This window comes from Puntigrus tetrazona, chromosome 4 (genome assembly GCF_018831695.1).
Source record: "Puntigrus tetrazona isolate hp1 chromosome 4, ASM1883169v1, whole genome shotgun sequence".
Taxonomy (NCBI): Eukaryota; Metazoa; Chordata; class Actinopteri; order Cypriniformes; family Cyprinidae; genus Puntigrus; species Puntigrus tetrazona.
In genome coordinates, this window is record NC_056702.1 from 17,422,845 (window position 1) to 17,448,772 (window position 25,928).

General features: G+C 36.8%; 1 protein-coding gene across 9 annotated transcripts in view; it reads right to left on the minus strand.

Annotated features, from left to right (window-relative positions):
• LOC122343418 (nesprin-2) overlaps positions 1 to 25,928 on the minus strand; it is a 71,738-nt gene that overhangs the window by 11,827 nt on the left and 33,983 nt on the right. For 7 of the 9 annotated variants that reach the window (XM_043237872.1, XM_043237865.1, XM_043237871.1 and 4 more), the window contains 40 exons: positions 25,397 to 25,731; positions 24,802 to 24,946; positions 24,481 to 24,681; positions 24,118 to 24,377; positions 23,890 to 24,040; positions 23,659 to 23,802; positions 23,377 to 23,517; positions 22,345 to 22,527; positions 22,119 to 22,256; positions 21,857 to 22,042; positions 21,155 to 21,277; positions 20,891 to 21,073; positions 20,121 to 20,210; positions 19,859 to 19,945; positions 19,251 to 19,325; positions 18,285 to 18,818; positions 18,001 to 18,183; positions 17,302 to 17,403; positions 17,024 to 17,227; positions 16,745 to 16,906; positions 16,420 to 16,545; positions 12,308 to 12,507; positions 12,084 to 12,207; positions 11,814 to 11,996; positions 11,538 to 11,684; positions 10,788 to 10,967; positions 10,549 to 10,704; positions 10,260 to 10,415; positions 9,312 to 9,482; positions 8,991 to 9,121; positions 8,546 to 8,750; positions 7,066 to 7,248; positions 6,828 to 6,941; positions 6,556 to 6,710; positions 6,103 to 6,250; positions 5,317 to 5,411; positions 3,966 to 4,188; positions 3,682 to 3,876; positions 2,346 to 2,471; positions 1,066 to 1,221 (listed from right to left, as the gene is read on the minus strand). In XM_043237872.1, coding sequence (XP_043093807.1) covers positions 1,066 to 1,221; positions 2,346 to 2,471; positions 3,682 to 3,876; positions 3,966 to 4,188; positions 5,317 to 5,411; positions 6,103 to 6,250; positions 6,556 to 6,710; positions 6,828 to 6,941; positions 7,066 to 7,248; positions 8,546 to 8,750; positions 8,991 to 9,121; positions 9,312 to 9,482; positions 10,260 to 10,415; positions 10,549 to 10,704; positions 10,788 to 10,967; positions 11,538 to 11,684; positions 11,814 to 11,996; positions 12,084 to 12,207; positions 12,308 to 12,507; positions 16,420 to 16,545; positions 16,745 to 16,906; positions 17,024 to 17,227; positions 17,302 to 17,403; positions 18,001 to 18,183; positions 18,285 to 18,818; positions 19,251 to 19,325; positions 19,859 to 19,945; positions 20,121 to 20,210; positions 20,891 to 21,073; positions 21,155 to 21,277; positions 21,857 to 22,042; positions 22,119 to 22,256; positions 22,345 to 22,527; positions 23,377 to 23,517; positions 23,659 to 23,802; positions 23,890 to 24,040; positions 24,118 to 24,377; positions 24,481 to 24,681; positions 24,802 to 24,946; positions 25,397 to 25,731 — 6,801 coding nt within the window. The remainder of the gene's footprint in view (positions 1 to 1,065; positions 1,222 to 2,345; positions 2,472 to 3,681; positions 3,877 to 3,965; positions 4,189 to 5,316; positions 5,412 to 6,102; positions 6,251 to 6,555; positions 6,711 to 6,827; positions 6,942 to 7,065; positions 7,249 to 8,545; positions 8,751 to 8,990; positions 9,122 to 9,311; positions 9,483 to 10,259; positions 10,416 to 10,548; positions 10,705 to 10,787; positions 10,968 to 11,537; positions 11,685 to 11,813; positions 11,997 to 12,083; positions 12,208 to 12,307; positions 12,508 to 16,419; positions 16,546 to 16,744; positions 16,907 to 17,023; positions 17,228 to 17,301; positions 17,404 to 18,000; positions 18,184 to 18,284; positions 18,819 to 19,250; positions 19,326 to 19,858; positions 19,946 to 20,120; positions 20,211 to 20,890; positions 21,074 to 21,154; positions 21,278 to 21,856; positions 22,043 to 22,118; positions 22,257 to 22,344; positions 22,528 to 23,376; positions 23,518 to 23,658; positions 23,803 to 23,889; positions 24,041 to 24,117; positions 24,378 to 24,480; positions 24,682 to 24,801; positions 24,947 to 25,396; positions 25,732 to 25,928) is intronic. The other 2 variants (XM_043237873.1, XM_043237870.1) reach the window with 1 other exon arrangement.

The window sequence follows — 25,928 nt, forward strand, 5'->3', positions numbered from 1 at the left end:
CTTCTAGCCAGAATTTCAAACAAACACAGGACTGAAAAACTCACAGCAACAACTGAAACAAACTGAAAAAGAGTCATTAAACAAGCCACGCTGCGTTTTGTGGTGACAAGTCCAAGGGTTGGACGTAGGCCATGCGACGTTCTGTCCTAAAAGTGGCCTCTCTGTTTTTAATTGCTCAGGCCGTTTACAGTTACAAGAGAAACTCCATTCAAACGTCAGCAGGCCATTCAGCTACTTTACTTAATGACGGCAGAGCGGACACCTGCGCTAGAAAGATAATCTTAGAAAAAAAAGTCCTCGGTCAGCCTTTACAATGCCTGGAAGCAACTTTAAAAAATGAGCTACATAAGTAATGCATATTGAAGTCTGAGCTAATAAAGAGTTTTAATGTTAAATGGATTGTTTTTCCAGAAATGACAATTCATCATTTGCCAATACCAAAAGTACTGCAGAGTACAAAAAAGTAAAATTTTCAGAACTATCCTGGCCAAAAGTACTTTAATATTATGAAAGTAAATGAGAACTAGAGTTGTCCAGCTCCAGAAAGCTCTATGTGTCTTGTGCTATAATTCAACTCTTCTGAAGTCTTATGATAACTTGGCATGAGTAAATAACACCAATTTAATTAATAAAAAAAAAAAAAAAAAAAAAAAAAAAAAGTATATATATATATATACACGATTCAAAAATTCTCCTTGTGTGTTCACTGAAGAACAAGATCTCATGGTTTGGACCAGCAAATGGGTAAGTGAATGAAAATGTCAATTTTGGTCTGGTCTCTTTAAGGCAGGAGAATGTTTTTCTTGTGCTATTTTTCATGTCAGAAACAAATGTGTATCAGGACATCATTCTGATGAGAAAACTATTGTTACTAGCTATAACTCTAAACCAACTGACATACATTCTCATTTTCCCTCTCTTTTTCTGTGCCATGCGGTACTGTGAAGTCCCCCCCCCCACTTCCAGTGGTGAATCATTGTGTGCCTTTCAATGCTGCCTGGACAACAGCCTCTCTTTCCTTCCTACTCTCTCTCTCTCTCCTCTCAAACGCAAACACACACTCACCTTCAAGCACAGTTCTTCCCATTGGCTGTGAAGTTCTTCCACCTGTCCCTGGAGCAGCATGGTGTCTGTGGGCAGCACGTACTGAGACACGTCTGCCTTCATGGTGTTTAGCTCTTTCAGTCCTCCAGCCCAAATCTGCAGTGAGTCTTCGTCCTCCTGCATAACACGGCAACCGGCACCAAGTTAAACTCCCCTCCTCTGCCGCACACTAACCCTAGTCCTCTCTCTCTCTCTTTCTCTCTCTCTCTCTCTGTGTCCCTGTCATTAGCGCCCGGGATTAAGGCCCGCTGGATGGGATGGGTGACGGGGGAGGGGAGGAGGCAGAGAGGGGAGGTGGAGGGAGAACGGGGGAGGGCAGAGCACCCGTAACAGCATGGAAAGGGGTAATGGGGTAAAGGCCAAACATGTTAAAGACACTATTATTTCCTTTGCTGATTAAGCTCTGATGAGGATCTGTCCTTAAAATAAAGATGGGTGAAACTGACAATCTCAGCAGATGGGTTATTAACACATTTCTAAAGTGACCTGATTATCTCAACAGGTGTTTATTTTCTTACTTTAATAGTTTCAGTGTATTAGAATTTAGTTGGCTGACAGTCATCAAAGCCAAACAGTAATTGTAAACTGTCTTTGCCGAATGACGTTTAATTACCCATGTAATATAGTAAAAACCTGCACAATCATGCAGCAATTTTCTAAAATTATCTGTACGATTGAAGGAGTCACCAAATTCATGTAATCAATGTGTACATTTAATGTTGACTGATTTTGCACTGTAGAGTAGGTTCCAAAAGTCAAAGAACACTAATAAAAAAATTAGTAATTTGAATTAAATAACAATATAAATAAATATGTATTTTCATTAAATATTGAATAGAAATTTGTGAAAGCAAGTTATTAAAATACACACTACCAAGATTGGTAATACACAAATGTAATTACATTTAGTCATTTTAAATTAATAACATCAAATTATTACTATTTTAATGTATTTGTACAATTGTGATTCCTAGCAGTTTTCTCTATTTTTTTCAACTTCTCAAACCTTTGTCCTAATATATATATATATATATATATATATATATATATATATATATATATATATATATATATATTTTATAATATGAAAATTATTTCAGATTTTCCCTCAATCTTCAAAATGTTGTTTTTTTTCCAGATAGAAAACTATTACATTACCTGAAACTTTAAACAGCAAAATTACCTGAATCTAGAATTATAACTGATTGTTTACTTTCATCACTTTCAAAAAAATACATTACCTTCATGAGCTTGATGTGTATTTTTAGATCATCTAGCTTCTCTGGCAGTGGACTCTTCAGTCTTGCTTTTATCTCGTCCAGTTTGAGAGCACTATCAGCCAAGCCAGTTTCACAGAGCTTCCAGTTCTGCAAAAAAAAAAAAAAACAGCAGCAACTCTCATGATTGCATCTTTTTTTTACACTGTGAACAACAATACCAGATCATACAGCAATTTCCAGGTTCAATACAGTCTTGAGCTCTACCAACAGTAAGTGTGGCATAATGTCAATCAAATCATTTTGACTTTGTGGAGCATTCCTTTAAGTGTCTAAAAGTTCTGATTATGAGAGCCACTGGTGTGCTTGTATTTTGGGTCCTGTCACTGTGTTATCTCAGATCAGTGAAGAAGGATTTCCCTTTCACATGGGAATACACCATCCCCCACCTATTGTGAGGAAATGCATACAAAACACACTTCCAACCACATCACTCTCTAAACCCCATTCAAAACAATGCTGTCATCATTCCTAACAGAAGAGCCAATCAGAGCTGGTTATGAGTGGGTGTGACTCTGATGTTATATAATCTAACAGTGCAGGGGATCAGACTACTTTACCCCACTGCTTGCTGGTGACCACTGTAAACTAATTATGGTCAAATTTTTTTCTTCAACTGTGGCTGAAGTGCTCTATAGTGCTATTAAACGACATTATAAATTTGCATCTTGTCATTAAAAGTCCACGTCAATTTATGCTATTGTTGGTATGACTAACTGCAATGTATGTTGTTCTGAAGCCTTTGTGATATTATATTAAGGCTTAGAAAATTAAGTAATGGAATATACAACTGGGCACACATGTAAAAACACTTCCCACATATATCTACACTTTAGGCATTGTGGAACTGTGTGTGAACTATGACAGATGATCCACGTAGACAACGAACTGCACAGTGGCTTAGTAAATGCGTTTTCAAAATTCTGTGTGATATGGCCCAGCTGCCTCATTAATGGATTATGGCGAGATTACAGCTGATCGCTCATCCTCAAAATGACGCACTTTATTAGTGAATCGCTCAGTAGGGTATGTAGGTCAATAGTGGCTAAGAAAGACCCCCAATAATAACCACTGACTCTGCTCGGTTCATGCAAATAAAGAATTCAATAAGGCAAGGGTGTCAGCACTAATCGGTATGATCCAAAACATTGTTATGCTTTTACTATATGCTTTTAAATCAGCAAGCTAACTCTTGTTTGCCATCCTTGCAAAAACTAAGAAAAAGCAATCAAACCATTCATCTTTACTAAACATAGTACTTTTTTAAATATAGTAACCATGTGAGAAGTGGGTCACGTACACGAGTTATGGTGTCTGCGAGAGCTTTTCTTTTGACCACAAGGTCACAGCTTCGCTCCCACATCTCCCTGAGAGCATCCAGTTCAGTCCGCAGTCGTGTCTGTGTCTGCGAATCCGATAGCTGAAGGATCTGTCTGCCTGCCTCCACAGTCTGCATGTAGAGTTCTTCATGAAGTTGTAGCTGTTCCTCTGTCCACTTTGAGATAGAAAACATCAAGATATGTCAAACATTAGCATCTGGAAGAGCTGAGAAGACTCACTTTTGATATTCTTGAATAATTGTACCTCAAAGTCTTTGATAGAGCATTGGAGTTGCTGTAAGCAGCATGGCGGCAGTCCTGCAGGTGGCAAAATTTCTTCGATGATTCTGAGTAGCTTGGAAAGTTTCCTCGAGCCAGACTCATAAAGTTGCCACTGTCCCATCAACCCTTCCAGACATTTGCCATGCTCCTGGAACCTCTGCCGTATCTCCTGCCATCGTGCCTTTAGTCTCAGGATCAGACGACTCCTGCTCACAATTAAATTTGTTCCATAATATTTTCAAGGTATGTTAAAGGTAAATGAATGCAGTCAAACGTTATGAAGTGAAGGACATTTATGTCTAGTTCACCCAAAAATGATTATTATGTCATTATGTCTTATGAGATTTTCGGTCATGGTCGGAAGAAAATACGATTTTTTTAATAAAAATTGGAAGATTTCAATCCCTTTATTGAAGGTCTACTAACTCAAAGCTTTGGGGCTTCAAAAGGTTTACTTCATAAGTAGTTCATAAAAATATTGTTAAAAAGAATCCAAATGTATTGATCATCATAAAGAGATTCTGTCTCTTCAGAAGACTTGTATTACATTATTCAATATGGATCACTTTACAAACATTTTGAATCATGAAAGTTTTGTGTGAATTCATCAATGTCCATGACCTCTCAGATTTCAATACAACATTTTTATGATATTTTTATATATTTTAAAAGTGAACAAATGTCTTACAGGTTTGGAACAATATGAAGGTTAGTAAAGAGTGACAATTTTTTTTTATTTTTGGGTAAACTATCCCTTTAAATTGTTATTTTTTTAAAAGAGATAGATGTCACAGCTGATGAGCAACGAATAATAGAGATGCTAATATCATAAAACAAACCGCAATTCCACCGGCCATTAGCTTTGCCAGTCATCTGAAAAATAAAGCCACATTTTATGCGGCTCTCTAAAAGACATTTGTTCCTGCCATTAAAAAAAAAAAAAAAAAAACATCTTGAATGCAACCACGCAGGAGTTCCACCTGAAGCAGCACTTATTGGCTGAAAAGAAAAAATGATTTCATGCTGGTAGCACATGCAGTTTCATTTCCTGAGAGTGAGCCAGCTTGTTCCAGTGCTGAGCTCAAAAGAGCTCTTCCATAACACATAACTCCAAGAGTTACAGCCTCATCTGAAGCCCGCGGAAGAAAAAAAACAGTTGGAGAACCTCGGTTTTAATTACTTATCAGGAGACATACTGTTCAGAACAAATTATTACACCACATTCTTTGATTTCTTATCCATGGCAGAGCCCCACACTGGAGGTTAGTAAGACAATTCTGAGGTTACAGAGATTTAGGGAATAAGTTATTGAGTGTAGTGTTATAAAAGCTCACCTGTCCTCATTCTGACTGCTCTCCAGGAAGTGTGAAGCCTCATTGACCATGGCATCCTGTAGCTGCTGGCTGATGAGGACCTCCACTTTCAGCCTCTGGAAGATTTATTAATGAATAGATGAGCTCTGTACAAATATTTCAAAAACAAACTACACAATCTATAACCAAAAGTTCTACAAATGTTACAAAATATTTACATTTCTATTCTTATAGAATCCTGAAAAACAATTATCACAAAAAAAAAAAAAAAAGCAGTACAGCTGTTTTCAACATTGATAATAATCTAAAGGTTTGTGTGACAGTGATGTACTGGCTTCTGAAAATCCATAATAGAACTTATAATAGTAAATGGTACACTTTAAACTGTAATATTTCAAAGTATTAATGATTTTGCACTAAATAGACCCAAATAGAATTAGTACCTTATGTACTATGAATAGTATTAATGTCATTAAATTATTTAGTCAATATTATGAATTTTATAAATCATGGCTAGCTTTAACTAGGTATTCTTCATCTTTGTCGTATACATAATATAATATTTATTTATATCTATGCATGTCTAAATGCAATTTATATTATGTTGGAAAAGACAAGTAAAAAAAAAAAATTAAAAAAATCACACAAATATTCCATAATTCACATTTTCTATTGTTTTAGAATAACGATTTATCAGATAAGGATCTTGATTGTAATATGCTATGTATATGCACATGGTCATTAAGAAGCAACAGGATTATCATTCAACAATATTTTTCTATTGGATTTCATAACTGTTCCCTCTACCTGATGTGCAGCTAGCTGCTCTCTTACAGCAGCACAGTTTCCAGACATCTGATTGGACAGCCCAGCCTCAATTACGTCCAGGAGCTCCATCCAGCACTGGCACTTCTGCTGGAAGTTCTGAGCATGCAGCAGCTCTTCATACATCTTCCTGCAGACAGAGATGTGCATTGGCATTCACCAGATTGTTTAGTTACAGGAAAAAAATCAAGTAATAGTTCATCCAAAAATGAAAATTCTCCCTCATGTTGTTCCAAACCAGTGTTTTTCCCTCCAAAAAAGAACACAACAGGAGAGTTTTTAAAAGCGTTTGAAACAACCCGAGGGTGAGTAAATAACAAAATTCTCATGTTCAGGTTAACCTTCCCTTTTACTAAGATATGTGGGATCAAGTCTATTTCAGGGCTAAATCAAAATAATAATATAAAAGCTTTAATATAGGGAATTTTGACTTGCCTGTGTCTGTCTGTGGCCTGAGAGAAGATCTGAACCCATTGTGTGTTGAGGGTCTGTAACCTCTCCTCCTCTGCAGAGCTTAAGGAGATTTCAAAACTCGTTTGATCCAGAGCAGTAAGGTTAGGGTTCAGCCAACTCAGATCTAACAGAACCATCTTAGAGAAACAAAAAAAGAAAGATTTACATAAAAAAAATCAAACGGTAGCCTTTTAGTATGCTTTAGGAAGAAGAAAAATCAATGAAAACAACCTCGAGAAGTGCCACACATTCACCTTTATTCTTTCCATGCTTGCAGCGGAGGAGCTCATAATGCTCTCAAAGTTTTGAAGTTTTTGCTCCATTGATTTCAAGTCAGTGCTGAAACGGCGGTGCTCCTCCAGCTCCTCCTATGGATCAAGAACAGCACAACACTTGTGTAGGATGCTGTATAAATGTTTGCCATTGGTTGGCAGATCAATCAGACTACTTTAATGTTGTATTTAATCTTTTAAAGATATCAACTTGTGATACCTGAACTTGTGCCCCGATGTCAGAAAGTGCCTTGCCAAGATGCACATGGTCACGTGACATCAACCTGGTTTCTGCTTTGATTAGAGGGGCTGACTGGGGTTTCACATGTTCAATGAGAAGCTTTGAAGCCTCCAGGACTTTTCCCACACTGCTTTGCAAGACAGACATGTCTTTCTCCAGAGCCTGTGAAAAACATTGTTTTTTAGACATTGGGGACAACAAAGGGAATTATGTAATTTATAATTTCATAAAATATATTTTTTATGACTTTTTAGGTTTTTTAAATATAGCAATACATTATATTTGCAGGGATACAATAAATTGATATAAAGCGACTTATGTGTAAAAACATTGTTTCATTTTCAGATGCTGTTCTTTTGAATGTTCTGCTCATTAAATGGTATGAAAAATTTTTAGCAGTGTAAATATTTGATATACTGATAATACTAAGAATTGTTTCTTGAGTAGCAAATCAGCATATCAGAATGATTTCTGAAAGATCATGTGACACTAGACTGCTGTAATGATGCTGAAAATGTGTCACAGGAATTACATTTTTATTTTTATTTAACAATATTGTGTGTGGTGTGTGTGTGTGTATATATATCTATATATATATATATATATAATTGCATGCACTTGTATGCACAGAAAGAAATGGCAATTTAAACAAATTGAACAAGAAATAATTCACGATTCTATTCTTTTGTGTTCATTTTTTGGTAAGAGTAACAGCACAGGTCTCATCTAGTATTTTTAGCCCACAGAGAAAAGCTCCATCTCAGATCTCAATGTTCCTTCTTTTGAAAAGCACAACTGGACTGAAGTACTGCAGACCCATCTGTAGGATTAGAACACTTTAGCACTTAACAAGTACATGCTGAAATTGCCTATTATTTAGGCCTGTTTTTTTGTTTTATTTTATTATTTTTTTGCTGATCATTGTTATTTTGCACAAATTACAAAAAAAAAAAAATACTACACCAGCACATTACATTTACATAATTATTTAACATAAAAATATTTCTGTGCATCGTTTCTGTGAATTGTACGGGTTTAATATGTTTTAAGCATTGTTGTCATCCTTTTTGTTGGCCACCAACCTTTTAATTATGCACTTGATTCTGTTCTGTACTTCTGAGCTATTGTATTGTGATTGATCGGGCATTTGCACTCAGCCCTCTTCTGGCACTAGCATTCATTTTCAGTCATTTTTAGGCAATTAAGGCTAATAATCACATTAGACTTAAAATCAAAAAAATTACCACCTTAGTGATTTAACGATATTTCAAGTAATATGCAAATAGCACTTTCTATTTCTTGGGTAAGTGTGATTAAACCTCCGTCTCATAACACTTGATATGTGAATGGACTGAATACGTAAATTCTCTCCAGCTAGAGAACCTCCAGATACCATCTGGATAAGAAACACATCCTAATGCTTAGAGTTAAGGAGACCTAGACACTACTGATTACTCACACTGATGCCCTGCATCCTTCTGTTGAGCAGCTCTACAGTGTTTTCTTCTCTGTCTGAAGAACTCATAAACTCTCCAAGCCTCTCCCGGTGCTGATTTAGATGAACACAGCACTCTTCTGCGAGTCCCTCGTATTCCAGCCAAAGCAGCAAAGCATTCTGGGCTTTTAGTAAATCCGCTTGCACATCTTCAGTCACTGCTTGATGTCTGAAAAGAAAACATTAACACACACATAGGTCTTGACAAACAAAAATTGAAAATCATGCATGCTCTGTTCTCTCTTTGATTTGTTTTAGTGAATCAGTTTGTTAGCATTATTCATCTTTAATAAATTATTCACTCAACTAAAGAGACAGATTCATCAGCTGATTTATAAAGCAGCTTTCAAAGTGTATTTTCAGTTTAAAAGGTGAATAAAAGTAGGATGTGTACAGTCAAATTACTTACCGAGTTCTTTCCTTCTCAAGACGATCAGACAAAAGTTCAGACGCATAAGGGTTGAGTTTGTTTTTCAAGTTAGAGAACTCCTCAGTTAACTGGGTCAAGGTTTCTGATTTGTTCAGCTCCATTTTAAGCTCCTGTTAAGAAGCATGCATAATATAATAAAAATATATAAAAAATGACATTGCTGACTGTAATGGCAATGTTGAATATTTATATTATGTGAATGTTGGGAGGACAGAATGTATAAATTTAAATATAAGTTTATAATGTAAAAAAAAAAAAAGTTTTTTTTCCAGTGTAACAATTTAATTTAGACTCCCTTACTTGCAGGTGATCTACGTGAGTTCGGCTCTGCTCAGATGAGAACACAGAAACCCTGCAGAGCTCCAGCTTGTAGGCCACCCCGGTTGTTCGCTGTTCTGCTGCACCCATTTTAGATTCAAACTGAGCCCAATCATCTTTGACTGGCTGTAAATATGACTTGAGAACATTTATCTAAGAACAAAAACACACACAGTGCTAAGAATAAAATTTCTTCGCTTACTCCAAACTTAACTCTTACTAAAAACATCTGACACATTTTAAGATGTTGAAAAACAACAGTTACACGCGAGTGTTATATCACAGTGCTATATATAAGCGTGTTATATAAGTGTTATAACACACTCATGATACATCTCCACATTCACCATACCAAAAGACCCAAAACCTAATGGATGTAACATTACTCGATTGGTGTTATTGTTTAAATATTGTAATATAATATAAAAAATAAAATACCGCTAATATGTTTGATGCAATGTCATTAATAATTAATATAAATGCATATTTTTAGAAAACACAAAGACATATTATGCCCACTTACAGAAGAACAGGTTTTTTTATAGTGCTTTTAAAGCTGCAGTAAGTTCACTACCATTCAAAAGTTTAAAGTTGGTCTCTTATGCTCACTAAGAATAATCAAAATATATAGAAATATTATTACAAATTAAAATAACTTTTTAAAATATATTTTAACATTTTTATCCTGTGATGAAATTTAGAAATCATTCTAATGTACTGATTTATGGTTAGGAAACATTTATTATCAATGTTGAAAAATATGTGCTGCTTAATATTGTTGTGGAAATCATGACACATCGATCAATTTAATCATCCTTTGATGATTGAAAGTACTATTTTCTTCTAAAGAACTTGCTAAGCCTGAATTTTATATGTGGCCAATGTGCACAAATGTACTGATGATTTCTGGCACAGGGCTTGAGGACATACCTGTTGACTCAAAGCTTGGCAGTCCTGGATGGATGATTTCACCTGCTTGGAGAACGCTTGATCCCCAGGATGTTCACCATCCTGCTGCCCGAACAGGTGAAGAGCACTCAGAGCGTTCAGCTCAGTAGACTTCCCCTGCAGCCTGTCCTCTGTTTCCTGCAAAGAAGCAATATCCAGGTTTTCTGTATCAGTATATATTTCTGGTACCCTTTTCAAAAGCAGTCCTCTCACAGTCAAAAATAACAACTGCAACACAATCTTCAAGCTAGCTGTAAGACATGAGACTCACCTCACACTCCTGTAATGTTTGCTCAATCTGTGAGCAGCTCTCTGGTCGCCTGCTGTTTTTCACCCATTCAATACGCTGAGAGATCCAGCAGTGTATGCAGCGCAAATGCTTTTCTCTGTCCGTGCAGGCCTGCCATTGGTCCTCAACATCATGTATCTAGGGACAGAACAACTCATCAAATATGATGGCTTTGGCAGTTTTCACAGGTTACTGCAACTATGCTGTACTTCTGAACTTACCTTGCTGTCAATTTTGGCCTTTAGAACAAGCCAACTCAGATTGAGAGCTCCCAGTTGCTCAGCAAACAGAATGCACTCGTAGTGATTGGTGGAATCATTCACTGATCCCGCCCCCTCCACAGACTGATGGTTCAGAAAGTCAACGCATGGCTGATGACTGGTTATTTCAGCCTTAAGATCCTAATGTGCGAATATGTATATATGACACATTCAGTTAGTCAAAAGTGACAAAATATTAAGCTTTTGATTAATGTATGGTTTGTGAGGACAATATCATGCAGAACTATTTAAAAATCTGGAACCTGAGGGTGAATCAATATATTTAGAAAAGTTCTTACCAAACCTTATCTAAGAACCGAATCTAAAATTAAGTTTTGATATACTTATAGTAGGAATATGTACTAAATATCTTCATAGAGCATGATCTTCACTTAGTATCCTAAAGATTTTTGGCATAAATGAAAAATGTAATAATTTTGACCGATACAAATACCCATACGACATTAGACTGAAAAATTCAGCTTTGCTGAATAAAGTGCATTAAATACATTTTAATTGAAAAGTTATTTTTAATTGTTATAATATTCCACAACATTAAGATTTTTACTGTACCTTTGATTAAATAAATGCAACCTTGGTGAACATGAGGGTAAAAAACAGCGACCCAAACCAGATGTTTTTCATTTATACCCTGAAATCATTAGAAACCAATAAATCAAAAGTATTAAAAGTGTACAGTAGGTGTACTACCTTCAAATCCTGTAGATGTCTAGACAGCTCAGAGGAACTGAGGGCACAACAGACCCCCAAGCTTTCGTCTTCCAGTCGTCCCTCTACATGTTCGAGCTGGGAGGTCAAGCTGGCTAAAATCTGACTGTGAGACTGGTTTGTCAACAGCTAGAAGGAATGGAAGAGGATGCATACTTAATATCTATTTTCCAGAGCTTTATTTCAGGCGGATGAAGAAGAAATAGAGAAGAAAAGAAAAAAAAGAAAGAGAAACTTGGAGTGAGACATTAGTCATACTTGTTGCTGTGTCTGGTGGAGAGTGGGTAGGACATTACTCAAGTTCGTCCATTCCTGCTCAAGTTGAGCCAGTCGTCTGCGCAGAGCTGGAGCTTGACTGTCAGTCAGCTGCAATATCTGTGCGCCTGCGCTTCCTGCAGAAGCCTTCTGTGCTGAACGGCCCTCCAGCTCCTTGAAGAACTCCTGAAACACACAAATCAAAAACACATTTACATTTTGGTATTTTAGATATGACATGTGGTAATAATAATAAAATCTAATTATACACACTACGAGCTGGGTGAAGACTGTTCTGGAGTCCAAAAGAGCAGAATCAGATAAACTGTTCCACTTCTGAACTTGTTCTTGAGCGTGACGTATCCATTCTTCTAGTTCTGTTGAGTCACGCTGGAACCTACACACACACACAAACACACAAACACACACACACACCTTTATTTGTTACCCATTTATTTGTTCATACGATACCGCCAACAAAATGGCATTTTTCCCACCTGTCATAATTCTTTATGATCTTCTGTGTAGACTGTATTTTCTGCTGTAGCTGATTATGAAGATCCGTCCAGTGTAACGACAGCTGCGGGAGAGTTTGGCCTGGCCGCTCAAGGTCACAACCCTTTTTCTGTAGGATCCTGAATCGGTCTTGGATCTCCCACACCTGAGGCCTTGTGTCTTCCAGGACCTTGTGCAATCTCTGCCAATGAGGGAAAGTAAAAAAAAAAGTTTGCAGGTTAAATTAAGACTTTAACCTTTAGCATTCCTGTAAAATTTAACTAAACACAAAGTGTACCGCGAATTGTACAGTGAAAAGCTAAGAGGACAAATAACATATTATAACAAACATGCTATAAATTATTTATTACCAAGTCATTTAATATAAAAAATATACTTTTAAACACTTAAAACAAAATACAAGAATCGTGGTAACACTTTAGAATAAGTAACAATTGTTAACTATTAACTAGAGGTACAAAAGGTCGCAGAGTGTCTGTCATATACGGACCAGTCCCGGCCGATTAACTGTTAGGTTCAACCATCATAGAGTTAAAGGTAAAGTTAAGTTAAAGAGAGAGAGAGACACTATTTAGACACCGCATATCAGTGCCTCAACAGATATATACATACACACAAAGTTATGTGAAAATCCCCATTTTGGCTAGTATTTTGGTAACCACATTTTATAACCACGGTTATATCCATGTCTAGAGTTAACGTATACACCTGACTAAGAAAGAAACCGAATGCGTGTCCGTGCATTTAGTCTTAAATAGACGACAGACTAGAAAAACTTACTTCTGTCTGGTCAGCTAATCAAACAATACCACAGCTTTAACAAAGATTAATCTGTATTTAACTTATGCAGTAAGCATTATGTTGTTTTTACACTTAATTATTACATTTCTGCACCAGAATACTACTGTGTTTAAACAGCCTGGAATTTTCTTAATTAGCACTAATATAAATGTCTGACATTCTAGTAAATTGCATGCTAATAAGCAACTAATAGGTGTACAACTAATAGTACTGCAGTCAAAGACAGTAAACTCTCATCAGTCCACCTCCTCATCTCTCTCAGCTTGCTCAGATGTAGTGGCTTTTGAGGACGGGAGTGAGTTTTATGTACATCTATTACAGACACATAAAGGGTAGTCTGCTGTTCCTCCTATATCAATTCGCCTGAGTAATGGGCTTTGGTAGACATAAAGGGAAAAATAATATGAACACAACCGATCATATGCTACTGACTGTTCTGTGTGAGTCAGTGCAGCCAAGAAATTAGCTTTCGTAATAGTGAGGGGGAAAAATAATAAGAGCGGCCGATGTAAGCTGCAGAACATGAAGTTCCACAGATATGGCAACTATCGCTCTGAGTAATTTAATCAGGAACATCATGTGCTGGACCAAAAATTATTCTCATGCAACATACAACTAAAGAAAAGAGTAGAGCTTCTCCCGTAACTTGCGCCCGCCCCATACTCCTACATGTCTCAGACACTTATTACTTTTGCTGCTTAGTTGTTTCCAAACCAAATGACTAATATCAGCAAGAGTCCTCTATCGCAGTGGTCTTCAATCCTGTTCCACTGCTCTGCACATTTTGCATGTCTCCCTTATCTGACAGACTCACGGAGTCCGTGGAGCTCTTTCCTAATGAGTCCCGGTGTGTAAATTAGGGAGACATGCAAAATGTGTGGGTCCCCAGGAACAAGATTGAAAACCACTGCTCTATCGCCAAGTCAATAATGTGCTCGTCCAAAAACTGCTGTAAATCCCCACAACTTTTATGTGACTTAATAATTCACATAAGAATTTGGATAGGTTTTTCTTTTCTTTTTTTATTAATTACACTGCAACCTGGAGCAGTAAACTGAAAAAAAAAAAAAGAATTTTCCTAATGTACAGCTCACTTTTCCTTTTTTTAAATACATTTTTGAGGTGACTGGATCTAATGTTCAAATTATTATGAACAACTGTCTTGTGAATGTGTTTGTACCAGAGGAGATGAAGCATGCTTATATTCATCCACTGCTCAAAAAGCCCAATTTAGACCCAACAGTTTTGTCAAATTCAGGCCAGTTTGTACCTTTCTACCCTTTCTTTTATGTCGAAGAGTCGAATTGTATTTCATCAGCATTTTACATTTTTTTATCAGAAAATTTTGCGAAAGAATTCCAGTCAGGTATATATATTTTATTTACTGCTGACTCTGGCAAGTCTGGGGTGCTGGTGCTATTATATCCTCGCTCTGATTTTATTCTCATTGTATATACTATCTCTGAGGTCAGTTTTTAAGAAACACAATGTTTCATGTCATTATTATGTTGACGATACCCAGATTTATCTGCGCCTGGAAACTAACAAGAGGGGCATTGATACGCTTTTGGTGTCTTGCTGACGTGAAGGCTTGAATCAAAATTTATAGTTTTTGAATCCTCAGAAGCATCTAGACCTTCTTGTTTAGATCTTGGTCTGCTCTCTTCATTATTCAAGCCATTAGTGAAGAATTTGGGTGTGCTTTTTGATAGCTCTCTTAAAATGGACAGATTAGTTCTGTGGTCAAAACTTTTTTTGAAAAAGTTTTTTTTTTTTTTTTTTTTTTTCAAAAGGTTTAGCCAAAGGTAAAGCCATTTTTTTCCTCTCTTCATTTCTTTCACTTTCCAAAGGATTTTGAAAAAGTGATTCATGCATTGCTTCAATAAGATTATACTGTTGTAACTCCCTTTATATAAGCATTAATTAGTCATTTCTGGCCCGTCTTCAGATGGTACAGAATGCCGCTGCCAGGCTTCTTACAGGTGTTAAAGAAAACGAGTACATATTACTCCAGTCTTTTTTCTTTGCACTGGCTGACAATCGATTTTATAATAGTTTGCATGGGTTAGCATTTTATTAAGTAATGGATTAGTAAGGTCTCTGAGGTCATCTAATCAAAAATAACTCAATGTTCAGAGGGCTTCATTGGAACTAAGAGGTGCTCTGGAACAGCTCACCGGTGTACAATAGGACTGCTGCTATGGTACATGATTTCACAAGAAAGCTCAAAATGTATCTATTTTCTTTAGCATTTAGATAACGTGCATATTTAATGATGTTCAGTGTATAGAAACTGTTATGTTGTAATTGTTTTTATTGATAGTTTTAATATATTGTTCAGCACCTTGGCCAACAGTTTTTAATGGTGATATATAAATAAAGTTGACATTGACTTTTTCCAGTAAACTAGATTTTTTTTCAACAAGAACAAGTTTATAAATGACTAAATAAATTTAGGGGGTTAGTATGATTTCGTTTTATGTGTCTTATGGCCAACAATTGTCTATACAGTAAATAAAAAAAAATACATTGTAAAATAACTACATGTTTTCTATATGAATATATAAGAATATGTAAAATATTAAGAAAATTAGGGCTGTCAGTTGATTTAATATTTTAATCTGACTAATTACATGTATTGGTTAATTGATCTATTTAATTAATGTCTGTAAAAAAAAGCCCCAAAAGATTATTTAAAGCTAGTATTAAGTATTAAAGTATTAAGTAGAAACTACAAATAATAGCTTTAGAAAGAAAAATATTGTATTTAATTCAATATTAAATTTATTACACAGAACTGTTTAGGCTACATCTGAAAACAAACTATGGAATATAAAAGTCATAAACTATGGAATACAAAAGTCATTGGTATATTATAAAAATAACTTACCAATAAAATACCTTCTTTTATGTTCCACAAAACTAAGTAAATCATTCAGGTTTGAGTAACTGATGACATTTAACATTTTAGATTTAAAATTTTTGGATGAACTATCCCTTTCAAAATATCTAGCAGAATAGAAGTACCGGTACTCATTTTTTTCAAGGAAGAATTTTTTAATGCTATAGTGTATAACAAATACATTGCTATTTATAATACTTTTTAAATTTAATTTGAAATACTTAATTATTAGATATTTTAACTGTGAAACAGTTCAACAACTTTAAGATTGCTGATTGGAATTTGTTTCTGTCATTCCCAAGCAAAGTCATAGAATGTAAAACATAGGAGGTCTATGGAAGTCAAAGAAAGGTAGCCATTAGTGTTCCCAGGGATGTGGAGAAAACAAACCTCATAGGACTGCAGCAGACCCTGCAGGTCTCCCTCTGGCTCTGAATCCAGGCTGGACAAGCTTGTATCCATCCCCTCCAACTGCTTACGCAGTCTCTCAGAGACCTCCTCGTACCGAGACCACTGCTACAACACACATACAGAGCAATGAGAGAGCGTCCGTTGCTCATTTCTCTTAAATAATTTTATACATTTAATGCACGCCTCATGGCTTATTAAATTAGAACGGTTCATGACTAAATTATGACAGATAATGAGAAAGTGTTATGAATTGAAAAAGATAGATAAAATTAGGTCTGCATAAGTTAATGTAATATATATATACCTCAAAGCTGTGCTCCATTTGGACGCCATGAGCTTGTGCTTGATCCTGTAGATCTGATATTAACTGCTCCACCTCTGCTTGGCCCTGCAGAGACCCCTCTGGCAGCTTATGGCATAGCAACTTGACCATTACAAGGTTCTGCCCCAAGTCTTGGAAGTATTTCTGTTACCAGTCAATACCAAATATTAGACTCATTATTAGATTTTTATATATATATATATGTATATGTATATATGTGTGTGTGTGTGTGTGTGTGTGTGTTGTTGATCAGCTGTGTACCTTGTGTTTGGTGAGCAGACTATGCAGCTGAGCACAGTTTCGTGGCCGTGCTTTCTGACTGTGCAGCAGCCGCTCAGAGCCCAACTCGAGGAGACCCTGCAGACCCTTTAGAAGAGCTTCAGAACATCTGTGGAGCTCAACGTTATTCTGTGCCGCCGATCTCCGCCGCTCATGTGCCAAAGTCCATGACCAACCTTGCAGACTCTTTCAGAGGAAAAATAAATTAAGTTTATTCTGTAGAATTTTCTGTAAAGTGTAGACAGGTGAACTGGTAAGACCTTGATTCTTGAAATGTCCTTGAGGAGTTTGGTTGTGTCTTCCATCTGAGATTCACTGGCATTCAATACAGACACCGGAAACTCTAACAGACGCCGCCTCGTCTGTGTAGGCAGGAAATAAAAGGAAGCAGAATAATTCTTAGAGCCTCTCTGAAATGTGTTCTGTCAGACACTTATAATCATTTCAAAATTTAACATATGAATATAACTTTTATTCTCAATAAACTTCAGAAATTCAAGCTTTTAAATTCAAACTCAATGTTCAAACTTCACATGTTGTCCTTTCTTAGCTATTATTACCACAACACCTCTCAGAAGTTTGGAAACAGAAAGAAATTAAATTATTTTTATTCAGATAACATGTATTTTGTTGCTCAAAAGTGACAGTATACACATTTATAATGCAAAAAAATTTTTTTTTCCAAAATAATGCTACACTGACAATAATAATATTTGTATTTTTCAAGCACCAAATAAGCATACTGCCATTATTCTGAAAGATCATGTGACACTGAAGACTGCTATAATGGCTTTATCTCCATTAACAAAACCTACCTTTTAATAGTGTACATGTTAAAAAAAACTAATTCTCATTGGGTCTTAAGGTGATGAAGACCTGGCAGACAGCACACAGATACTTGTTCACTTTCAGGGTAGATCTTTGGTTTTAGTAACCTTGTTTGCGGAGTTGAAACTGACCTCTAAAGAACTGATATCCTGACATGATCCAGGTGAGGTGAGAAGCTGGACCAAACTCTGCTCTTCAGCCCCTCCTTCAGACTGTGACAGATCACTGACAGTTTCTGTGTGCTGAGATGAGTGGTCCTGAGACACGCTGCTGCTTTGGTGAATGATAGCCTCATTAACATCTCTCTGTATTTCCTAGAAAGTTGGAAGAGCAGTTTTCAGTTACATAAAAAATGTACCGCACTTAAAATGAAATAATACCTCAGAGTTTACTCCTAGATTTCACACATAATTACCAGTGCTGTATCTTCCTGTGGCACACATACTGCATGCTGGGAGAAGAGTGCAAGAGGAGCTGTGGCATCGATGGGTTTAGACTCTGTCTGGGTCTGGTCACCATCGGTAACATTTACTGCCTCTGTGTCAGGTGACTTTGGGTTTATTTTCTTCACTTGTTCACTTGTCCCTGTTTCTGTGTTTATGGATAATTCATTCTGATATACAGATTTAGACTCTTCAGTCAGTTCAATGGTATCACTTGTTTTTAACTCGGTGATCTCTGAGCATATTCCTGGCTTTGCTGGTACTGCTTCAGTCGACTTAGCTTCAGTGCACTCGTTTTGCTTTTCCTCAGGCTTCAGCCAAGCATCAATTGCAAATTCCTTCAATTGTTGGGATGTAGGTAGGGAACTTGTTTCTTCGGTAACTAGTCTGTTGACTACGCCAGGCATTTCAAAGAAGTCAGAAGGCTCCAGTAAACAACTTCCTATGTCAGCGTCCTGAATTACATGCTTGACTGCAGGAAAATCAACTTCTTCAGGAGATGTGTCCTAAAAACAAACACAAGCAGCAAGTAATTAGCAACTAAGTAGTGATAAACAATTATTTATGCATTTAAAAGTTAATTATTCAAACAGAAGGCAAATCTGTAGCAAATATTGTAGCAAATCTGCATATTAATACAGAAAATATAGCTTAGGGATCTCTTTCACATCTCTTACTGTAATATGTTTGTGGTTATGAATTAAGAATTTGTTACCATCACTTAAATTGTCCTTGTTCTCATCAATTAATCATTAACATCTCTAATGCAGCTACATTACATACAGTATGTGTTTATTGGTATTTTACAATGACTTTGAGCAGGGCTCATTTAATTAGTCAGAATTATACATTACACAATGAGGAATGTAAGGAATAATGATGAACCACAATGCCTGCCATAAAAGAGAAAAAGGACAAATGACTTAGTCAGTCTTTACCTTAATGACACACTCTGTTTCAGCAGAGGCAGAGCCTGACTTAATATCATCCTCCTCTATTGTCTCATCTGGGTCCTGGTATAGAAAGAGGAAAAATTATTAAATGAAATGATTAGAGATGATTAAATGATTAGAAATTATTAGAGATGATGGTCCAGAGAAATAGACTCCCTAAAGAAAATGAAGCATAAAAAAGGCAAAAGAACTAGATTGCAAAGCTGACTAAATCATAAACAAACAAATATATGCGCATTGAGCCTAAACTCTAAAAGCAAGAGACTAATTCTAATTGTGATCATGCACTTTCAAGACTAGTAAAAGCATCCAAAATGAATTCCTGTGAAGTTATAGAAAAAAACAGACCTCAGCATTATCTAAAACAACCAAAACAAAAAAAAACATAAATAAAAATGCATGTAAATAATATTCTATACATTGATTTAGATTTGTATTAATAGCTTTCTTTCATAAGAGTGTATAAATAAATGAAACGAATGCAAATGAACAGCCAACAAAGAGGTCCAGAGTTCAGACAAGAGTTCAGAAATGTTCCCTTTTCAGGGTTTGGCAAAGCCTGGGAGATAGATTGGAGGTTTTGAGGATTTTACCTCTGGAACACTGCATGTGAGAGTTCCTGAGGATGAAGACTGATTGTCTTCATCTTCCTCCTCAGTGTAAGGGCCTTCCATGGAGACCTGCTTCACCAGGGTTATGCATTATTCTTTACTGTAGGTTTTCGTAGTGACAGAACTAATGAGCTATATTTAGTCTTATATAATCCTCAAACCGACTCATCCTCATCTTAGATGTCTTGTAAGTTAGAGTGGACATGATTGTGAGGGATATTTTTGATTACGTTGATGGACTTACCCTCACATCTCCGGTGTAAAGATGTGGCATTGTGAATTCTGTGATTCGGTCTGAAGGGAGAATCGTTTCAGCTGTTTGTCCAATAGAGGTCTAAAAAAGAAATACAATAACAAACCTAGCTGTAAAACTTGGGCAAACCAAAGTCACAAGATAGAGATCATGAGAAAAACCAAGAGAGTGTCTTAACTAGATACTACTGCCTTTGCTAATAAAGCTGTGCCTTTAATAATTTACTGCCGCACCATATTGAAGTTATAAAGCACTTCATTTTTTTAAGCGCAATCAGAAAATTCAAGATTCCCACACATCCCTTTTGTGAGTTGGCTTTAAATGCAGGAATTTTCTCCTCCTCTCATTCCCACAGACATGAAAGCAAAGAGGAGAGAGGTCATGTGCCGGTCACGGTCACTAAAAACACTACAAATTTACTGCACTTTCAAGAGACTAACTAGACCAAAAGTCACTTGAAATATTGCATTATAAATCTCTTTATTTGATGCTGTAATTGGATGCATTAGAACAGATGAAAAAATGACATTGATCAAGATAGTTTCAAAGCTCGACACCTGAAGGATATGCCTGCCCTGAAACTGGATATCTGTCCTAACATGACAGCTCATTGTAAAGCGTTACCAGAAATATATACTTCATCTTCCTTTGCAAAAACAAGGTATTTGTAAAACACCCTAACTACTGAAATGCGCTTTTCACAAACTAAATGAGTAAACAGAAAACTACTGACTCTTGGCAAACACAAACAAGCGACAGACCCTTAGCGCTGTGTTCCGCTCCACACTGAGCTGCTGTAGCTCCTGGATGGGCTGCAGGAGGTCTTGAGCCCGATGGAAGGCGGTGAGAGTTTGCTCTGCCCCGGCAGGAAGCCCCAGATCTGGCCTGCAGCTCTCAATCTCATCAATGGTTCTCTTCATGGACTGGACATTATCAAGAATGACCTGTTACAGAAGATAGGAGAGAGAGGTACTGTAAATGCTTACGGTACAAACAGAGGATTAATGAGACACGATGTACAGTACCTGTATGTTCTCAAGATGTTCCTCAGGAGAAATATTCTCTGTGTCTGTGGCTGAAAGGATTGTTCTGATCTTAGTTATATTTCTCTCCATTGTCTTTACCTCTGCTTCAATGGCATCCATCTCCTAAACAGAAGTTCAATTAAAATACAGGCAACATAATTAAGAAATTTTGTCACAGTACTAGAAAGCAAGTAATGCCAGTAACGGAATCTGATAAATCCCTATAAATTAAGTTTACAGTGTCAGGGATGACGAAGGATGAAAATAGGATTTTTATTTAGCAAGGAGGCATTGAATTGATCAAAAGTGTACATTTCTGAACAGTAGTACACTTTGAAATGTAAACAGAAAAAACTCTATTTGTCAAAAATTTGATTTTTGAAAGTCTTGACATTTGTTCTTATTAAAAAGTAAAGCATGAATTTCTTACTTCCTATTTATTATTTAGTGTCAATTAAATAGTTACTACATTCACAAAAATGCTTTTCTAAATAAGAAATACCTGAAGGCTATGCACTCACTATTGTTTTACTTTTTATATATTTTCACTAAAAACACTGTGTTCAGCAGCTGTGGTATTGAAACTGGTATTAGGAATGATTTCCCTGCAACTGATACAACTAAAATCTTAGTATTGGGACAGGCTTTGACTGTAAACATAATAGTAGAAATAATTTCCTAAATTGTAATGATTATTCTTACAGCTGCTAGGTGCTGAAGGTGGGAGAGAGGGTCCAGAACGCTTTGCTGCATGAGTGTGATGTTTTGTACACACAGTTGGAGAAGATGTTGTTGAGGGGTGGTGTCACACACTGGAGTGATCTCCTGCAGAGCAGGCAGGAAGGCCTCCAGAGCTGCCCTGTATCCCTCCGATTCATCCAGCATCATCTACAGACACATTACAAGAGCTGCTAACAAGTTAATGCATAAGGGCAATGACTCCACAGTGATGTTTTGAGCTGACCTTGAGGGAGTTGGCATGACCGTGGATACATTTTGCAGCGGTATAGGTTCTGGGAGCAACCAGCCAGGACTGAGCCTCTCTCAACCAGCAGTTGGAGCTATTGAGTAAACCCTCATAGTCCTGCAGACAAGCAGGAATCTAGTGGGACCAAAACACAAAGACATAATCGGTTATGGTTTGCTATCAGAGATACTGGGTGTTAGCTTATGTTGTGAAATCATCTGACTTTGCTGATGAGGGCGGTCCTTTGCTCGGCCTGTTTGGCTGTGGTCTGGTAGAGCTGCAGGGGCTCTGTGAGCTGGTCCATGAGGATGTGCGCTCTCTCAGGCTTCTGCTCAGCCAGGTCCTGCACCTCGGCCTCCAGCTCAGCTATCCGAGTGTGCCACTGGTCCAGCTCATCCCATATGCGCTGCACACACAGGCACAGAAGCACATCAGACCTCAGTTATTGCTAACATAGTATTTCATTGAACACAATGCAAACATTTCAGAACTAGATGAACAGTTCATGTAATGTGTAATGAAGCCTTAATATTTCACTTGTAGCACAGGTTTTTAGCAGTTTTTTACCATTAAAATAGTATTGTCAGGTTTTATTGTCAGGTCACACAGTGAAGAATTAGCGAAGAAAAAGTATGGAAATTATTTTTGTGCCTTTCCTTATGGAATATGTTTTGGAGAGTATTTAAATGACTCATACAACACATTATCCCCACATTTTTTCCCACATGTATTGATTTATTTTGAATGCCAGAAGAACACATTATCTGAACATATCATTTGCCAAGCCATGTTATTTTTACTTTGCTTTAGAACAATAAAAGATGACTTGGAACCCTCAACTAGGAGTCAGGCAATACAAGGTCTATCAAAACTTCAAGAAAACCTTCATTTTCACACCAACAGTTCTTTTCAAAATACTGTGCTTCTTTATTTCTTTATTCTTTATTTCACTTGGTATATTGCATTGAGTGATATATAAATGAGATGCTGTATCTGTGTTCTTTAATTTGCACATTATTAGTAAATCATTTGCAGAAATTTTCACACCGCCGGTCGTTATACACATACACAAACACACACTGTACAAACATCATATTTACTGAATGTATATACTTTAATTACCTGTGATGTGCTGAGACTCCCAAAGCAATTTATATAATGCATACTTGATTACCATCAAGTATGCAAAACATGCAAACAGCACACATTTTGGATTTCAATAGAGTGCATGTAAAGTCAAGCAAGAGCGGAGTACCTTTTGTGTACGTTCAGCCTCAGAAATATTAGGACTTGTTTGCTTCAGCAGGGCCTGCACACAATTCAAGCCCACCTTCACCTCTCCAACCAGCTCACTCATTTTGCAGAGAGGACCAGTTCTCTCCATGACCATGACCAACTAAAAAAAAAGATACAATTGCATTAGATTTAATTTAAAATAAACACACAACACAAATACACAAACTATTCATGTAGATGCCATAATATATATTAAAAAATGTATATGTTTAAGACAAAGTGTTTATTATAAAGTGTATACTTTGTCTTTGGCCTCCTGCATTAAGATGTTGAGCTCATTGTGCAAGATCTTAATCTCTGCAGGTACACAACTCCATTTCTTTTGCACTCTGTCCATGACATCCTGCAGTCGAGCCTTCTGTGAAACCAATTCCACTTTGACTTCCTACAGTGCAATAAAACGCAGTGAACACAATATCAACACCAACGACTGCAGAAACAGATACCATGCCTGTCAAACACAGGCACCAACCTGTAAGTGTTGAGCAGCTGACTCCGACTGTAAAGCCGTTAAAAGAGAGAGAACATTCTGCTGAATTGCACTCAGCTCCTCCTGCACACGGCCCAACTCCTGGATCTCAAAAAGCACCTCCCGACGGATGTTATTGCTCTGATCTCGGAGACTAAGAATGAAAATGTCCGTAAATGTAGATTCTGAGCATTTTCTCAACTTATGTGTTTTTGTGCATGCGTGTCAAACCTTCTGCATTGACCCTGTAGAGACTGCAAGTCCTGACAGATTTGAGGACACACTTTCAGCTGTTGCAAATTTGAGACCCCAAGCAATCGCGCCACATGGTGTTGCAGAGATGCCAAAGTGTGATGCTCCTGCTCGATACCATCTTGAAGGCGCTCAGTGAAGCTCAGAATGCCCTGAAGATCCACCAGGGATCCCTTAACCGTAGATGAATCTGGAAGATCATTCTGAAGTCTGTCAAGACCTTCCTTTGATTTATTCAGCTGCACAACAAACCCATGAAGAGAAATTTGTTAACATACAGCTAACCTAAAATGAAATTGTAAAAATTTATATATTTATTTTATTTTTTTCCCCCACACATACACGTATCGCAAAATCTCTCCACTCTGCTTCTTTATGAGACATGCTAGCTTTGAGTGATTCCACTCTGCACTGCAGCACTGCCCAAGACCTCCACAATTGTCCCAGCATCAGATCCACCGGTGCCTTGCAGCGAAGACCTGGGCAGCTTTCCCTTAGTTCCTCCAGCTTTGTAGCAAGGTTCTTCAGCTCTGTCTGAAGCACCTGCAGATGAAGACAGTTTCAGTGCAAGCTAAACTAGCATACATGCATTGTTATGAAATGTAAAATGGCACAAGGTAACTTATTGCTGTTCATTTAACCTGGTACATAATGACCACAAACCTTTACTTTCCGCAGCTGGTCTTGGCAGGCTTCAGAATCGGCTGGTTTTTGACTTAAAAATGTTGAGATTTGAGAATCAACATTTTTGAGAAGTTGACTCAGTTCTTCATGGTGACTCATGTGCACAATTTGATCTTTCATGGACCTAAATTGGAGGAGAACGACTGAACTGTTAAAGTCAGCCAAATAAAAGTGCTTTTTGTACATTTAATTTAACTAATATATATATATATATATATATATATATATATATATATATATATATATATATATATATATATATATATATATATATATATATATATATATGTTTTCTATTCAGACAAATTGTTTTAAAGCTCGTTTTAGTGGAAAATGTTGGCAGGTACTCTACAGCTTTCTGAGAAAATGCTTGATTGTGTGTAGAAGTATTATATAATCAAAATATGTAAAATCCCCATTATTTACAATTATAAAATGATTTTCCGATTTGATATAAAAATGTCAACAACAATCAGACAGCACTGTAAATGCAGCAATCTGAATCATAGGTCAAGGTTGTTACGTTTTTATAGATAAACAACCCATAACTTGCTTTTTTGAAAGAATGACTAACCTCTGCAAGGCCTCAAGTCTTAGCTGAGCCTGAGCTTCTAATTTGGCATCTTGTACTAGAAGGTGACTCAAAACCTCAATATGAAGCTGTTCGGTTAGAGGGATAGAAAGGCATGTCTGCTGGGGAACAGAAGCACCAACTTCAGACAAGCGGGTCTGGAAACCCTCAACCAGAGTGCTGAAAATCTGTTGAACGTAGTGATGCTCCTCTTTGTAGCCTCTGAAGCCATCAGAGGGGATGATAAGATTGGATCCAATGTGTTGAAAAAAGCTCTCTGCACCCTGAACAGCCCAGTGGTAATGCTTCAGAGCCTCCCTAGCTTGAAGCAGCTTGTCCTGGACAACAAAACACAAAATATTTAGAAACTGTATAAACAACATTAATAGCCTTCTAAAAACCAGATGAGTAAACAGTTTTCCAAATGATCGTGATGTTAAATTCGCCCCATCAAAAACAAAGCATTACCAGTATGTTGGCTATTTTTTTTAACCAAAAACGTACTGACCAATTTTACCCACCTGCCAAAACGACT